This window comes from Syzygium oleosum, unplaced genomic scaffold (genome assembly GCF_021117445.2).
Source record: "Syzygium oleosum isolate NSW1041296 unplaced genomic scaffold, Sole_v2.1 Sole_v2.17, whole genome shotgun sequence".
Lineage (NCBI taxonomy): Eukaryota > Viridiplantae > Streptophyta > Magnoliopsida > Myrtales > Myrtaceae > Syzygium > Syzygium oleosum.
In genome coordinates this window covers 641,704-659,285 of record NW_026607501.1, presented here as the reverse complement: position 1 = coordinate 659,285, position 17,582 = coordinate 641,704, and the positions used below count along the sequence as shown (strand labels likewise).

At 40.5% G+C, this 17,582-nt stretch overlaps 1 protein-coding gene and 2 pseudogenes across 1 annotated transcript; all 3 read left to right on the top strand.

Annotated features, from left to right (window-relative positions):
- Positions 1–242: 242 nt before the first annotated feature.
- On the top strand, positions 243–3,291 carry LOC115665346 (F-box protein At5g03100-like). Its single transcript, XM_056319400.1, has 3 exons — positions 243–1,317; positions 2,187–2,360; positions 2,853–3,291. The coding sequence occupies exons 1-3, from the start codon at positions 334–336 to the stop codon at positions 3,195–3,197; spliced, it is 1,503 nt and encodes a 500-aa protein (XP_056175375.1). The 5' UTR covers positions 243–333; the 3' UTR covers positions 3,198–3,291.
- Positions 3,292–4,428: 1,137 nt separating this feature from the next.
- On the top strand, positions 4,429–17,527 carry LOC115665345 (putative F-box/LRR-repeat protein At3g18150; annotated as a pseudogene).
- On the top strand, positions 12,256–16,086 carry LOC130140313 (putative F-box/LRR-repeat protein At3g18150; annotated as a pseudogene).
- Positions 17,528–17,582: the final 55 nt, after the last annotated feature.

The window sequence follows — 17,582 nt, the reverse complement described above, 5'->3', positions numbered from 1 at the left end:
TTATATCACTCGTTCCTTTTTTTTTTTGTGTCTTTATAATTAGGTATCGCTTCAATATCATAGAAGAATTTCGCTTTAGCATTTTATCGGGTTATCAGTTGGTCATGGAACAATGTTACGATGAAAATTAAAAAAAAAGAGAAAAAGGAAAAAAAAAAAAGGGCAAGGAATTAAGAATAAAACTATATCGATTAAAAGGGGCCAAATGACTTTACTATCCTTCACCTTGTTCTAAGCTCTGCTCACGGTTGGTGTGTAAAAAGACGGAGATAAAAGAGAAATCCTTCGAAAGCTCCGCGGGAAAATCTGCAGGAACCCTAGAAATTGAATCCCATGGCGGAGACCTCCGTCCACGGCGCCATCCGCCGCGGATCCTCCGGCGACCGGCCGACTCGCACCGATCCAGACCAACCTCCTCCTCCTCCTCCCCCTTCGCGACGAAGCGGAAGCCCTAGCGACCTCATCAGCGCCTTGCCGGACGCCGTGATCCACCGGATCTTCTCGTTTCTGCCCCTCGAGGACGTCGTCAAGACCAGCGCCCTCTCCAAGCGGTGGCGGTCCACCTGGACCTCCGCCACGGACCTCGTCTTCGATGGAGATATCGAAGGCCGGCCTCGCGGTACCTTGGCCTTCTCGTTCCTCGTCGACGGCGTCCTGGACCAGTGCACCTCCCCCTCGGTGAAGAGGTTCCACGTCACCGGCTTCAGATACGACAAGCCCTACCAACCCAAGGTCGACCTCTGGCTCCGCTTCGCGGTGCGGCGCCGCGTGGAGGACCTCCGCCTGTGGCTGACGAACCATTCGCCGATCTTTTATCTGCTGCCGGGAATCTTGTATAGCTTGAGCTGGTTGGTGCGCCTGGACGTCCGTTCCTGCCGTTTCTCGCTGGGTAGGGCTGTTAGGTGGCCTCGTCTGAAGGTCCTGTCGATCAGAAATGCGGAGTTGAGTGATGATTTCCTCGGGCGAATCTTCAGGGGATGTCCCGTTTTAGAGTCCCTCGAGTTGCACGGGTGTTGGGGCGTGGAGAACATCGTAATAGATTCAACGAGTGTGAAAGAGTTGGTGCTCGTCCACGGCACGTTCTCTAATCCGAAGAAAATTTGGGCGCCGCATTTGCTGTTGTTGCGTGTATTGGGGAGGCGGCATCACCTTAACTTGATCAGACTCAGACTCGACGATATATCTTCTTTGGTGGAAGCCGAGTTGGATTTTGACATTGTAACTCTTGACAAGTGGATGTGCTGCGAGTTGTTGGAGGAAACTTTGGAGAAGCTGCACCGAGTTCCCACGATCACCATTGGCGCTTGGTGTTTGGAGGTACAAGCTCAATAATTTTAACCATTTATGAGACATGCTCGTGTTGATTTGTGCCTGTGATTAGCACTGTTTCGTGGTGTTTGTTGTCCCGGCTGAGTGAGCTCAGCTTTTTGTGGCATTCTTGTCTTAAATGAAGGGGAAACATCGAGATCGCGCGTATAATTAATTCGGCAGATGGGATGACTTGTAACTTTGTGTTTTACTTTACAACATAAGAAAGTATTGTGAACCTTGGAGCTTCTTCCCTCTGTTTAATTTCCACTAAATGGATCTGGGATGAGTCAATTTTTGGGACAATGAATGCCCACTAGATCTGGGATCAATGCAACATTCTTGGACGTGATTTTCACAAGAAAAATGCATGAAGAGAGTATTTGAAAAGGTTACTTTTTCAGTTCATTCTTTCAGTTTGTAGAGAAAATTCGATTATCTGGAAATATGACAAAGAGTAACAGACCTAGTCATCTTAGGTTGACAAAACCGGGTCATGCTCTCTCGTCACATTAGGATGTTGTTCCATAATCATCTTACAAAATATTCTCACAATATTTTACGATGGCCATGGATGGATTAACTTGGAAACTTTAGTCAATAATGAGGTTCCTGTCTCATGTGACCAACAACTAGAATTTTCAATCCTTAAAATATCACAAGTTATACATGAGAAGCATATGTAAAAAGTCTCGATTCTTAAAGAGATTCACTTGTTCACTTCTACTTGTGGTATCCTATCGGTCTTTTCCTGGCTGGGAGACAGGACCAAAGGATATCGTATCTGAATGGATTGTAATTTTGTTATTCTCTATTCATGTTAAACAGGAAAACTGGTATTAATTAGCTTTTCTATGTTGCTTGCTCGATGTGGTTAGATTCTGTCCCTTTTGGAGATGAAAGGAGTGCCATCTCCATTGTCAAAATGTCAGAATCTGACACTACATGTACCAGTTAGTCAATGGGACCTTCCTGGGATAGCATACATGCTTCGAAGTTCACAGTGCCTGGAAAAATTAGTCATACTCCTGACTGACCTCCCCCCATTGATGGTATGTTTCTGTGGTATGATATTTTCAGTTTGCTTGTTGTGCTGACTTCTTTCTCGCACGAATGTTTAAACAACGAGTTAAAACTTTGGAAGGACATAAAGATGATTAATCTCAAACTCTTATTTGTTCCAGCAAAATTAGCTCACAATTCTGTCAATCTACTCAACATTTGTGCAGGGCAATAGTAAGCTGTTTTAGTTCATGTCTTAAAGTAACTGCAGTGATGTACTGGAGGTTCTTTTGCTGCCATGTAGTGTTAGGATCTTGAACTAAAAGTTTAGCGATGAGCATTTAGAAGGAGAACATGTTTTATATGTGTAGACGAGTTAAGAGCTTAAATTGATTGAGACTCGTTATAAAGTAAAACTAACTAGCATCTGCAGTCAAATGAAAGTTGTTTGTTTGAAATTTTAGCAAGTGAATGAATTTATTTTTCCCGTGGATCTGCATCTGATGGGGAGTCAGTTTCTTATATGAGGTATCTATGTGCAGTTTATGCTTGATGAAGAATGTTTTAACTTTGATGAAGAAGATTTTTTGTGGTCACGGAAGGGGAACTTTCAATGTTTGGCGAAACATCTCAAGAGAGTTGAGATCATTGGTTCGGAAGCTGATAGTTTTGGGTCGAAACATCTGCTTGCCCTGATTAAGTTTCTTCTTGGGGATGCACTTGTGCTGGAGAAGTTGATTATCAAGGCTAAATTGCCCACACGACATGGACAAAAAGGTTTTGAAGCTGCTGTTCTGTCGAAACTATTTGGTGTGAGCAAAAATGTGCTCAGCTGTCGAAGAGCTTCCAAACATGCTGAGGTTATCTTCGATTGTCCTTCTGAATAGGTGTCCTCATAAAAGCATATGAAAGTCCGGGTTTCGGTTAATCTCATGGCAGGGGTATGTTGGCCTGGGCACTACGCTACTCATTTGGATTCACACTCTTTTTACCTGAAGTTTGACAATGCATCTAATTTTCTCTTGTTTCAAGTTTCATTCTAGTTGTAAATACGAACCTCTCAAGGGAAGAAGTTAATACTGGTGCCTTGGTTCAAGGAAAAAAAATTTCCGACAAAAAAGTTTGTAGTCGGGACTAGACTGTGTTTACGGTTTGATTTGGTTCACCCTTTCGAAAACCGAAACAAATCGTGTAATCATTAGTCTTGCTTTTTTTTTTTTTTTTGCTGTTAGCTCCGTTAGGTTTTATTGGACGTTGATGTGTCTTTTTTTTTAGGAAAAATTTCAAATCAGTACCTAAAGTAGGGTCATTTTCTTAAAAAGGGGTCCAGAGTGAATATAGTGCTAAATAAGGGCTTGAAGTGCCCAATCAGTTTCAAATAAGGGTCCGAAGTGCCCAATTAGTCTTAAGTAAGGATCTGGGTTCGCCGGCCGGTTAAATGCTCGGCAAGCACGTCAATGTTTCGACGATCGGAATAAGGGCACTTTCATCTTTTACTTTTTAATTTTTTTTTCTTTTTCTTTTCCTTTTTTTTCTTATTATTTTTTTCCTCTTTTCCCTCCGCTGCAGGCCGGTGCCCTAAGGTTCGTAGGCAACCGTTTGCTCGACCATGTTGATCCACTTGACCCTTGTCTCGAATGGCAGCAATAGCAATAACATCCAATTCGGACATTCTCTCCACCACTTGGTATGCACCTTTAAGTGTTTCAATCATGCTTTCTGTAACTTTTACCACGGCCTCGACATTTGAGATCGCGACGATGGTGCGGCACTTAAGTTTCATTTGACTAATTTATTCCTAACTGGAATCGTCTGAGCTCAGCCCTCCTTCGAAATATCGCTCGTTCCTCTCTTTTTTTTAACCTTTATAATTAGGCACCGCATTAGTGTCGGCGAAGAATTTCGCTTTAGCAATTTATTGGGTTATCGTCGAAATAACTCAATTGCACAAAGCGAGTGTGTCGACTATTACGGCACCACCTTGGTTGGTCATGGAAAAATCTTATGACAAAAATTAAAAAAGAAACAGAAAGGCAAGGAATTAAGAATAAAACTATATCGAATAAAAGGGGCCAAATGACTTTATTATCCTTCCCCTACTTCTGAAGCTCAGCTCATGGTCGGCGTGTAAAAACGACGGAGATAAAAAGAGAAATCCTTCGAAAGCTCCGCGGGAAAATCTGCAGGAACCCTAGAAATTGAATCCCATGGCGGAGGCCTCCGTCCACGGCGCCGTTCGCCGCGGATCCTCCGGCGACCGGCCGAGTCGCACCGATCCAGACCGTCCTCCTCCTCCTCCTCCTCCGTCGCGACGAAGCGGAAGCCCTAGCGACCTCATCAGCGCCTTGCCGGAGGACGTGATCCACCGCATCTACTCGTTTCTGCCCCTCGAGGACGTGGTCAAGACCAGCGTCCTCTCCAAGCGGTGGCGGTCCGCCTGGACCACCACCACGGACCGCGTCTTCGATGGAAAGATCGAAGGCCGGCCTCGCGGTGCCTCGGCCTTCTCGTCCATCGTCGACAGCGTCCTGGACCAGTGCACCGCCCCCACGGTGAGGAGGTTCCACGTCACCGGCCTCGAGTACGTCTGGGCCGACAGGCCCAAGGTCGACCTCTGGCTCCACTTCGTGGGGCGGCACCGCGTGGAGGATCTCCGCCTGTGGCTGACTGACGGGTTGTCGTCCATTTATGTACTGCCGGGGATCGTGTATTGCTTGAGCTGGTTGGTGCGCCTGGATGTCAATCGCTGCCGTTTCTGGTTGGGTAGTACTATTAGTTGGCCTTGTCTTAAGTTCTTGTCGATTGGAGATGCGGGCTAGAGTGATGATTTCCTCGGGCGAATCTTCAGGGGATGTCCTGTTTTAGCGTCACTTGAGTTGCGGGAGTGCTATGGCGTGAAGAACATTATAATAGATTCAACAAGTGTGAAAGAGTTGGTATTCGTCCACCCCGCCTTCTCTAAACTGAAGAAAATTTGGGCGCCGCATTTGCTGTTGTTGCGTGTATCAGCTATGTGGCACTACTATGACTTTTTCAGACTGGACGATATATCTTCTTTGGTGGAAGCTGAGATAGATTTTCAAATTCTAAGTGGTGGCAAGAGGATGTGCTGCGACTTGTTGAAGGAAACTTTGGAGAAGCTGCACCAAGTTCCTACAATCACTATTGGCAGTTGGTGTTTGGAGGTACGAGTTCAATAATTTAACCATTAATAAGACATGCTCGTGTTTATAGGTGCCTGTGATTAGCACTGTTTCGTTGTGATTGTTGCCCCGGCTGAGTGACCTCAGCTTTTTGTGACATTCTAGTCTTTCATCAAGGGGAATCATTGAGATCGTGTGTATAATTAATTCGGCAGATGGGATGATATATAACTTTGTGTTCCGATTTACAACATAAGAAAGTATTGTGAACCTTGGAGCCTCTTCCCTCTGTTTAATTTCCAATGAATGGATCTGGGATGAGTCAATCTTTTGGGACAATGAATGCCCCACTAGATCTGGGATCAATACAACATTCTTGGACGTGATTTTCACAAGAAAAATGCATGAAGGGAGTATTTGAAAAGGTTACTTTTTCAGTTCATTCTTTCAGTTTGTAGAGAAAATTCAATTATCCGGAAATATGACAAAGAGTAATGGATCTAGTCATCTTAGGTTGACAAAACCGGCTCATGCTCTCTCGTCACATTAGATTGTTGTGCCATAATCATCTTGCAAAGCATTCTCACAATATTTTACGATGGCCATGGTTGGATTGACTTGAAAACTTCAGTTAATAACGAGGTTCATGTCTCATGTGACCAACTACTAGAATTTTCAGTCCTTAAAATATCACAAGTTCTACATGAGAAGCATATGTAAAAAGTCTCGATTCTTAAAGAGATTCACTTGTTCATTTCTACTTGTGGTATCCCTATCGGTCTTTTCCTGGCTGGGAGACAGGACCAAAGGATATCATATCTGGATGGACTGTAGTTTTGTTATTCTCTATTCATGTTAAATAGGAAAACTAGTGTTAATTAGATTTTCTATGTTGCTTGCTCGATGTGGTTAGATTCTGTCCCTTTTGGAGATGGAAGGAGTCACATCTCCATTGTCAAAATGTCAAAATCTGACACTGCATGGACCAGTTAGTCAATGGGACCTTCCTGGGATAGCATACATGCTGCAAAGTTCACAGTGCCTGGAAAAATTAGTCATACACCTGACTGACCTCCCCCCATTGATGGTATGTTCCTGTGGTATGATATTTTCAGTTTGCTTCTTGTGCTGATTTCTTTCTCACATGAATGTTTAAACAGTGAGTTAAAACTTTGGAAGCACATAAAGATGATTGATTCTGTCAGTCTGCTCAACATTTGTGCAGGGCAATGTTAAGCTGTTGTAGTTCATGTCTTAAAGTAAGTGCAATGATGCACCGGAGGTTTTTTTGCTGCCATGTAGCATTAGGATCTTGAACTAAGAGTTTAGCAATGAGCACTTAGAAGGAGAACATGTTTTATATGTGTTGACGAGTTTAAGAGCTTAAATTGATTAAGACTCGTTATAATGTAAAACTAACTAGCATCTGCAGTGGACAAATGAAAGTTGTTTGTTTGAAATTTTAGTGAGCCAATGAATTTCTTTTTTCCCGTGGAACCACATTTGATGTGGAGTAAGTTTCTTAAATGAGGTATCTACGTGCAGTTTGAGCTTGATGAAGAATCTCAAGAATGTTTTAACTTTGATGAAGAAGATTTTTTGTGTTCACGGAAGGGGAATTTTCAATGTTTGGCGAAGCATCTCAAGAGAGTTGAGATCATTGGTTTGAAAGCTGATAGTTTTGGGTCGAAACTTTTGCTCGCCCTGATTAAGTTTCTTCTTGGGGATGCACTTGTGCTGGAGAAGTTGATTATCAAGGCTAAATTGCCCACCCGACATGGAGAAGAACGTTTTAAAGCTGCTGTTCTGTCGAACCTATTTGGTGTGAGCAAAACTGTGCTCAGCTGTCGAAGAGCTTCCAAAAATGCTGAGGTTGTCTTCGATTGTCCTTCCGAATTGGTGTCCTAATATGCTGAGGTTATCTTTGATTATCATGGCAAGGGTATGTTGCCCTGGGCACTACACTGCTCATTTGGATTCACACTCTTTTGACAGTAAAGCTACCTGAGGTGTGACAGTATTAGGCTTTTTAACATGCCTCTAATTTGCTCTTGTTTCAAGTTTCATTCTAGTTGTAAATATGAACCTCTCAAGGAAAGAGGTTAATACCGGTGCTTTGGTTCAAGGGGATTTTTTCCGGACAAAAAAGTTTGCAATAGGAATTAGACTGTTTCTACGGTTTGATTTGGTTTAGCTTTTCGAAAACCAAAGCAAATTGTGTAATCATTAGTCTTGCCATTAGCTCCGTTAGGTTTTCTTGGACGTTCACGTGTATTTTTTTTATTAATCGTCACCGGATATCAAACAAATAAAAAAAGTCAGGTGACGTTTTTCGTTCACTTAAAATTGATGAAGTTAACAAAAAAGATTCAAATGCACGAAATGTAAGGTTTTGGAACTCGAGCGCATTGTCGTAACAAGTTCTAGGACTTGTCCTATAATTATCCGGAAAAGGAATTATCATATAACAGTTCGAGTTTGGCTAATTTTTTAGAGTAAAATCTAATTGTTTTTATACCGGGAATATGTATTTTAGACCCTTTTTTTTTTAGACCCATTTTAAGTGGCACAAACTTTTGAATCTGAAATTTAATATAAACTAACGACATTAAAGCAGTTTTATTGTATGCCCGTCCTTTTGGCCGATTAGCAGCTCATCACTAGTTGAAAATGCAAGCTAGTGTGGCAACGGCAGCGCAAATGCAAGCTCGTCTGATGTCGATCAAGGTACAGGTTCGCGAGATGTTTTGTGGTCATGCATGAGTTTGTATCGACACACTCTCGATCAAGCACAGGTGAAACTATAATCGAAAGAATGTCCAACAAAAACACCAGTAAGACCGACAGTAACAGGAGTCATACCTTAAGCTTCTAGCATCAAATGGAAGATCCGAAGGACACGGGCTTGGTGCTTCTTTGGTACTGATTTCCTTTCTTTGCAGTTTATCCCTTCACACTTTTCCATCAGGTGATATGCTTCACTTGCTTCACTTGCGGGATTATTCTGAGCATAACATGTCCACCACCACTGCATTTTCAAGTATTACAGTATATTGATCAAAGAAAATTTTCATTGATTAATTATTTCAAATAATACAAGCAATCATATTTAGGAAAATATTTTCCAAATCATTCATTTTTTGTGAAACAAGCGGAGACTTAGATCATATAGTGTTTTAACTTTTTTACTTAACATTTAACATTTAATGTATACTTTGGATTAGTTCGGTCCATTGTCAATGCAACGAAATATTTTTTACTTTTGCTATAGATTTAGGACATTCGACTTTTATTAGATACAATTATCTCAAATCGTGTATGCATATTGACACTTAAGCTTAATTGAAATTTTCTAGAATCCTTTCTATAATTATCTAACAATTAGGGTGCGCGTGGCAAAATTTCTATACCCGGAATCTGATTCTGCTCAGAAATTATTATTTTTTATTATGTGCCCGGAAACTGATTCTGACCATTTGAAGGGGTTTGGTAACGACAAAAAATTTCCATTCCTGGAATAGAAAAAGGAAAGAAATGCATTTGGTAACGGCATGAAATTTCTTTTTATCAATAATATTTTAATAATATTTTTAAATATTTAAATTTTTTTTCTTTCTTTTTCTTTTTTTTCTTTTCTTTTTTTCTTCTCCTCCTTCTTGGCCATGGCCGGTAAAATAATTTTTTTATTAATAATTTTTTTATATAAAATATTTTTTCTTATTTTTTGGCCATGGCCAGTAAAATGTTTTTTTTATTAATAATATTTTTTTCTTTTTTTTGGCCATGGCCTGATCGCTGGCCATGGCCAGTAAAATATTTTTTTATAAATAATATATATTTTTGTTCATGGCCTAGTTGCCGGCCATGGCCGACAAAATATTTTTTTATTAATAATATTTCTTATTAACAATATATATTTTTTTGTTCATGGCCTGGTCGCCAGCCATGGCCGGTTAAATATTTTTTTATTAATAATATATATTTTTTGTTCATGGCCTGGTCGCCGGCCATGGCCGGTAAAATATTTTTTTATTAATAATACTTTTTTTGTTCATGGCTTGGTCGCCGGCCATGGCCGGTAAAATATTTTTTTATTAATAATATTTCTTATTAATAATAAATTTTTTTTCATGGTCTGGTCGCCGGCCATGGCAGGTTAAATATTTTTTTTGTTCATGGCCGGTAAATTTTGTATTTTAATAAAAAATTTTATTTTAATAATATTTTTTATTAATAATATTTTTTTATTAAAATATTTTAATCTCGCTAGATCCGGCGCGGGCAGCCCTCACGCCGGACATTAGAAGCTACATTAAAAATCAAGAAAAAGAAGAAGAAAAAAATTGATTCTCATTTTTGTTCCCAGAATCAAGAAGCTACTTTTTTTTGTTTCTTAATTCTATTCCAAAACTGATTCTGGGAACAAATTTTTGCAAAATTGTGCTCGAAATCAAAAAATTAAACAAATGGATTTCTGTTCTCAAACTGATTTTGGGAACAAAAGAACAGAAATTTTCATTATTTGACAAGTTGCCATACGCACCCTTAAAGCCATGTTTTCTCTTTGAAAGATAACATCAAAGCAAATTGTAGATGTGGTATATCTTATTCATCGTGCTCTTCCCTCTATCAAGTAGACTTGGTAATTGACATAATAAGACCATGGGCATTGAGTACAATTAGGGCCCGTTTGGCAACTTGCCAAATAGTGAAAATTTCTGTTATTTTGTTTCTAGAATCAGTTTTGGAACAGAAATCCGTTTGGTAAACTTTTTGTTCTCGGGCACAAATTTGCAAAAAAATGTTTCCAAAATCAATTTTCGAACAGAATCAAGAAACAAAAAAAAGTAGTTTCTTGATTCTGGGAATAAAAATAAGAATCAGTTTTTTTTTCCTTCTTTTTTTTCTTGGTTTTTTCCTTCTTCTTCCTTTTCTTCTTACAGGCCTGTGGCCGGTCGCCGACAATCGCCCACAGGCCAGGGCCGGCAAGGGCATCGCGGCCCTCACTGGTGGTCGGCGACTGTGAGGGTCCCCTTCGCCGGCGAGGGCGAGGCCGAGGGCTGGACCCTCGTCGCTTGGGTGACCTTCGCTGCTGCCCTCTCCAGATCCGGCGAGGGCAGCTTGCGGCCTGGGCGAGAGCAACCCTCACCGCTTAGGCAAAGGCGGCTCGCGGCCGCGATGGCGAGGCCTTGCCCAGCCAAGGTGAGGCCGACCTCGCCGTCGCGACCAGTGAGGGCCGCGGCGAGGACCGTGACGCCCCCGCTGGCCCTGGCCGGTGGCCAGTCGCCATCGTCGGCGCCGGCGACGGGCCATGGCCAAGGAAGGGAAGGGGAAATAAGTAAAAAAAAGAAAAAAGAAAGAAAGAAATATTTAAAAATATTATTAAATAAAAAAATAAATTTTGTACTGTTACCAAATGCATTTATGTTCTTTTTCTATTTCAGGAATGAAAATTTTGGGTCGTTACCGAACGCCTTCAAATGTTTAGAATCAATTCCCGAGCACAGAATAAAAAAGAATCATTTCTGAATAGAATCAGTTTTCGGGCATAGAAATTTTGTCATGCGCACCCTTAAGCTTTTACGCATGGCACTATAATGTTATTCTAGGAAAAAAAATTAGAAAGATGTGTCTAATTCGCTGAAAGTGAATGATTTAAAAAAAAATTCATAAAAATGATTGCTTATGATTGCTTGTATTGCCTGCAAAAGTGAACTAACGAAAACAATTTCATAAAAATGATTGCTTGTATTGCCTGCAAAAGTGAACTAACGAAAAAAAATTTCATCATCCACAAAATTGTTTAGAGAAAGATTGTTGTAGATAATGAAGATATATTTCATTGAATAATCATTTCAAATGATACAAGTAATTATTTATTATAAAATATTTTCTAAATCATTCATTTTTCATGAAAAAAACATAGCTTAAGATTAAAAGGTCGATTAAAGTTTGCTCAAGAGATGATGGAAATTCCAACCCGCTCTCCATGGCTATCTTGCAAGCCTTGAGTTCTTCTTTGACCATCCCTTGCTCCTCTCAATGGTACTCAGTCCACAGTGAACTCAAGAGCATCATTCCTCTCGTGAAATGAGCCAGTGAGGTGATTTGAGGCGCCCCAGAGCTCATCGACAACCGTTTGCTCGGCCGTGTTGATCCACTTGACCCTTGTCTCGAACGGCAACAATAGCAATAACAATCAATTCGGACATTCTCTCCACCACTTGGTATACAACATTCAAGTGTCTCGATCGTGCTCTGTGTAACTTTTGCCACGGCCCCGACACTTGAGATCGCGACGATGGTGCGGCACTTAGGTTTCATTTGACTTGTTCATTCCTAACTGGAGTCACCCGAGCTCAGCCCTCTCTCGAAGTATCGCTTGTTCCTCTTTTTTTTTTTTCCTCTATAATTAGGCATCTCATTAGTATCATTGAAGAATTTCTTTTTAGCAATTTATTGGGTTATCGGCGAAATAACTCGATTGCATAAAGTGAGTGTGTCGACTATTGATTACCTTTGTTGGTCATGGAACAACGTTACAATAAAAATTAAAAAAGAAAAAAAAAGGGCAAGAAATTAAAAAAAAAATATATATATATATATATATATATATATATATATATATATATATATATCGAATAAAAGTTGCCAAATGACTTTATTATCCTTCACCTTCTTCTAAAGTTCAGCTCAGAAGTTCTCAGTCATGGTCAGCGTGTAAAAAAGACGGAGAGATAAAACGTAAAATCCTTCGAAATCTCCGCGGGAAAATCTGCGGGAACCCTAGAAATTGAATTCCATGGCGGAGCCCTCCGTCCACGGCGCCATCCGCCGCAGTTCCTCCGGCGACCGGCCGAGTCGCGCCGACCTCCTCCTCCTCCTTCGCGACCAAGCGGAAGCCCTAGCGACCTCATCAGCGCCTTGCCGGACGCCGTGATCCACCGCGTCTTCTCATATCTGCCCCTCGAAGACGTGGTCAAGACCAGCGTCCTCTCCAAGCGGTGGCGGTCCACTTGGACCTCCACCACGGACCTCGTCTTCGATGGAGAGATTGAAGACCGGCGTCGCAGTACCTTCGACTTCTGGTCCATCGTCGACGCCGTCCTGAACCAGTGCACGTCCCCCACGGTGAAGAGGTTCCACGTCACCGGTCTAAATTGCGAGTGGACCGACCAACCCAAGGTCGAGCTCTGGCTCGGCTTCGCGGTGCGGCACCGCGTGGAGGATCTCCGCCTGTGGCTGTCTAACGGGTCGGCGTGCTTTAATGTACAGCTGGGGATCGTGTATTGCTTGAGCTGGTTGGTGCGCCTGGATGTCTGTCGCTGCACTTTCTCGTTGGGTAGTACTATTAGTTGGCCTTGTCTTAAGTTCTTGTCGATCGAATATGCGGGGTTGAGTGATGATTTACTCGGGCGAATCTTCAGGGGAAGTCCTGTGTTAGAGTCCCTTGAGTTGCGCGATTGCTGGGGCGTGAAGAACATTATAATAGATTCAACAAGTGTGAAAGAGTTGGTATATGTCCACCCCGGATACTCTCGCACGAAGAGAATGAAAATTTGGGCGCCGCATTTGCTGTTGTTGCGTGTATCAGGGATGTGGCACTACTATGACTCTTTCAGACTCGACGATATATCTTCTTTGGTGGAAGCTGAGATAGATTTTCAAATTCTATATGGTGGCAAGTGGATGTGCTGCGACCTGTTGAAGGAAACTTTTGAGAAGCTGCACCAAGTTCCTACAATCACCATTGGCGGTTGGTGTTTGGAGGTACGAGCTCAATAATTTAACCATTAACAGGACATGCTCGTGTTGATAGGTACCTGTGATTAGCACTGTTTCGTTGTGATTGTTGCCCCGGCTGAGTGACCTCAGCTTTTTGTGGCATTCTAGTCTTTCATCAAGGGCAATCATTGAGATCGCTTGTATAATTAATTCGGCAGATGGGATGATATATAACTTTGTGTTCCGATTTACAACATAAGAAAGTATTGTGAACCTTGGAGCTTCTTCCCTCTGTTTTATTTCCAATAAATGGATCTGGGATGAGTCAATTTTTTGGGACAATGAATGCCCACTAGATCTGGGATCAATGCAACATTCTTAGACGTGATTCTCACAAGAAAAATGCATGAAGAGATTATTTGAAAAGGTTGCCTTTTCAGTTCATTCTTTCAGCTTGTAGAGAAAATTCAATTATCTGGAAATATGACAAAGAGTAATGGACCTAGTCATCTTAGGTTGACAAAACCGGCTCATGCTCTCTCGTCACATTAGATTGTTGTGCCATAATCATCTTACAAAGCATTCTCACAATATTTTACAATGGCCATGGATGGATTAACTTGGAAACTTCAGTCATAATGAGGTTCGCTGTCTCATGTGACTAACTACTAGAATTTTCACTCCTTCAAATATTACAAGTTCTACATGAGAAGCATATGTAAAAAGCCTATATTCTCAAAGCGATTCACTTGTTCATTTCTACTTGTGTTATCTTGTCGGTCATTTCCTGGTTGGGAGACAGGGTCAAAGGATATCGTATCTGGATGACTGTAATTTTGTTATTCTCTACTCATGTTAAACTGGAAAACTAATATTAATTAGATTTTCTATGTTGCTTGCTCAATGTGGTTAGATTCTGTCCCTTTTGGAGATGGAAGGAGTGCCAGCTATATTGTCAAAATGTCAGAATCTGACACTACATGGACCAGTTAGTCAATGGGACCTTCCTGGGATAGCATACATGCTACGAAGTTCACAGTGCCTGGAAAAATTAGTCATACACCTGACTGACCTCACCCCGTTGGAGGTTTGTTCCTATGCTATGATATTTTCAGTTTGCTTGTTGTGCTGACTCCTTTATCGCACAAATATTTAAACAGTGAGTTAAAACTTTGGAAGCACATAAAGTTGATTGATTCTGTCAGTCTACTCAACATTTGTGCAGGGCAATATTAAGCTGTTTTAGTTCATGTCTTGAAGTAATTGCAATGATGTACCGGAGGTTCTTTTGCTGCCATGTAGCATTAGGATCTTGAACTAAGAGTTTAGTAATGAGCACTTAGAAGGAGAACATGTTTTATATGTGTAGACGAGTTTAAGAGCTTAAATTGATTAAGACTCGTTATAAAGTAAAACTAAGTTAGTAACTAACTAGCATCTGCAGTGGACAAATGAAAGTTGTTTGTTTGAAATTTTAGTGAGCCGATGAATTTCTTTTTTCCTGTGGAACCGCATTTGATGTGGAGTAAGTTTCTTAGATGAGGTATCTACGTGCAGTTAGAGCTTGATGAAGAATCTCAAGAACGTTTTAACTTTGATGAAGAAGATTTTTTGTGTTCACGGAGGGGGAATTTTCAATGTTTGGCGAATCATCTCAAGAGAGTTGAGATCATCGGTTTGAAAGCTGATAGTTTTGGGTCGAAACATCTGCTCGCCCTGATTAAGTTTCTTCTTGGGGATGCACTTGTGCTGGAGAAGTTGATTATCAAGGCTAAATTGCCCACACGACATGGACGAAAACGTTTTAAAGCTGCTGTTCTGTCCAAACTATTTGGTGCGAGCAAAAATGTGCTCAGCTGTCGAAGAGCTTCCAAAAATGCTGAGGTTATCTTCGATTGTCCTTCCGAATGGGTGTCCTCATAAAAGCATATGAAAGTCGGGGTTTCGGGTTGATCTCATGGCAAGGGTATGTTGCCCTGGGCACTACACCGCTCATTTGTATTCACACTTTTTTTGACGGTAAAAGTTACCTGAAGTGTGACAGGATTAGGCTTTTTAACATGCCTCTAATTTGCTCTTGTTTCAAGTTTCATTCTAGTTGTAAATAGGAACCTCTCAAGGAAAGACGTTAATACTAGTGCTTTGGTTCAAGGGGATTTTTTTCCGGCAAAAAAGTTTGCAATCGGAACTAGACTGTTTTTACGGTTTGATTTGGTTCAGCTTTTCGAAAACCAAAACAAATCGTGTAATCATTAGTCTTGCTGTTAGCTCTGTTAGGTTTTATTGGACGTTCACGAGTCATTTTGTTTGATTAATAGTCAGGGGATATAAAAAACATAAGTTTTAACACTTCACTTAAAATTGACGAAGTTAAGGAGTTAAATGTGCGAAATGTAAGTTTTCGGAACTCGAGCACATTGTCGTAACAAGTTTTAGGACTTGTCCTTTAATTATTTGAAAAAAGTATATCATACAAGAGTTCGAGTTTGGCTAATTTTTGGCTAATTTTTAAGAGTAAAAGCAAAATATTTTTATACGGGAAATATGTATTTAAGACCTATTTTAAGTTACACAAACTTTTGAGTCTGAAATTTAATATAAAAAAGCAGTTTATTATATGCCCGTCCTTTTGGCCCATCGGCAGCTTGTCACTCAACTACTTCAACTTTTAAATGTTCTTCTACTTTAAATTTTCGATTTTTTTTCTTGTAAATTTTACAGCACTAAATTTGACTTTTTTTTTAAAATATGGAACACTTGAAATATTTTAAAATATTTACATAATGTAATGTCAATTCATAAATATATATTTGTTATTTTTTTAGCTTCAGGTTTTAAAGCAAAATCAAAAGCAGAAATATTAAGTAATCTTCATGTGATTCACAAACATGTGTGCGATGCTCAGATATAATCAACCGTACTATAATTAAGTTCTCAAATATTAAACCATTGAATTTAATGACATTTAAATTATAGGATAACTTAAATAATTAATATATTAATTATCATAATTAATTAAAGCGATTTCATCATAAATGATAGTTATAATTCATTCCAAAACCAGTTGAAACTTAGTAGTCCCTGACCTATAACTAGGAATCCTTGTTCCACAATCGTCAAGTTGTCTATTATTTATAATCCTTAACATAACATGAATAGATATCGATGCAATATTATATGATAATAGGATTTAACCATCATATAATTAAAATTGATAAAAAAAAAAATTCAAGCTTGCGGATGTTATTCTTAAATTATCCTGTTATCAAATAAATTATATTTTTTCAGTATTTATTCCGAGTTTGGTTTATATGTTCATGAATTCGCAAAATCAAAAGGGCGAGGGGTTCGCTCTTTCCCTTTGCCGAACTCAAAAGAGGGAAGGGGTCGCCGGAGCCAAAACTTGTCGGCAACAACTCCAGAAAAGTCCCACAGCTCGTGCTCAACGCTCTTCAACACACTCTTTCTCTCACACAAGGATGGTTGAAGGCGTCAAATGGTGCGTAGTTTTTTTTTTGTCTTCTCTTGATGGGTGTTTGGTTGTTCCTTTTTTCTGAGTAGTGGTGTGGCTTTTGGAGCGATGACGAGCGCAAATTGCGAGCTCGTCTGATGTTGATCAAGGTACAGGTTCGCAAGGCGTTTTGTGGTCATGTAGAATGCGTGTTTGTTTCTGTGTATTTAAGTAGCTTGAAAGATGTTAGCTATTGCACGGCTGAGACTATTTGCATGTGATATCTGTAACCAAACATTTGCATATTCAGATAATGGGTGGTCTATGTCTCGTGTTGTCTCTTTGGTTGCAGATTCCTTTACAGCGAATCTTGTCGTGACAGAAGGGGAATCGGTTTATGATTTCTGTTGGTACCCATACATGTCTGCTACACGGTTGTTTTTTCAGTTGTAGTTATTTCTCTTCTGGTAATTAGCCACAGCTAGAATTGAGTTTGGAAGTTTTTCATTATTCAGACCCGGTCAGCTGTGTATTCGCATCAACTACTCGCGATCATCTGGTTCATGTCTGGGATGCCACTACTGGACAGTTCAGAATTGTTAAGTTTCGTTTAGAGGTTTCGAGATCTCTAGGGAGATTTTATGGAAGCCATGTAATCGTTTCGGGGTGCACTGTAGTTGTGGACCCTGAGCTTATCACACGTCTTAGACATGCTTTGTAGCAACTCTGTTGTCCGCAGATGCCCCTTAGCTTCACCTTGACAATCTTCTACATGCAGCTTCGTTTTTAATTGTCTTGAAAAGAAACGAAAGTTTATTGACTCGTGCACTGGACATTGCATCTACGTTGCACATACAGGGCTTATGTGCTGTGGATGAAATTACAGCTGTATTTTCAATTGGACGAAAGTTACCTCTTGATTCCGACAACCACAAGGTTTGATACAGAGTGAT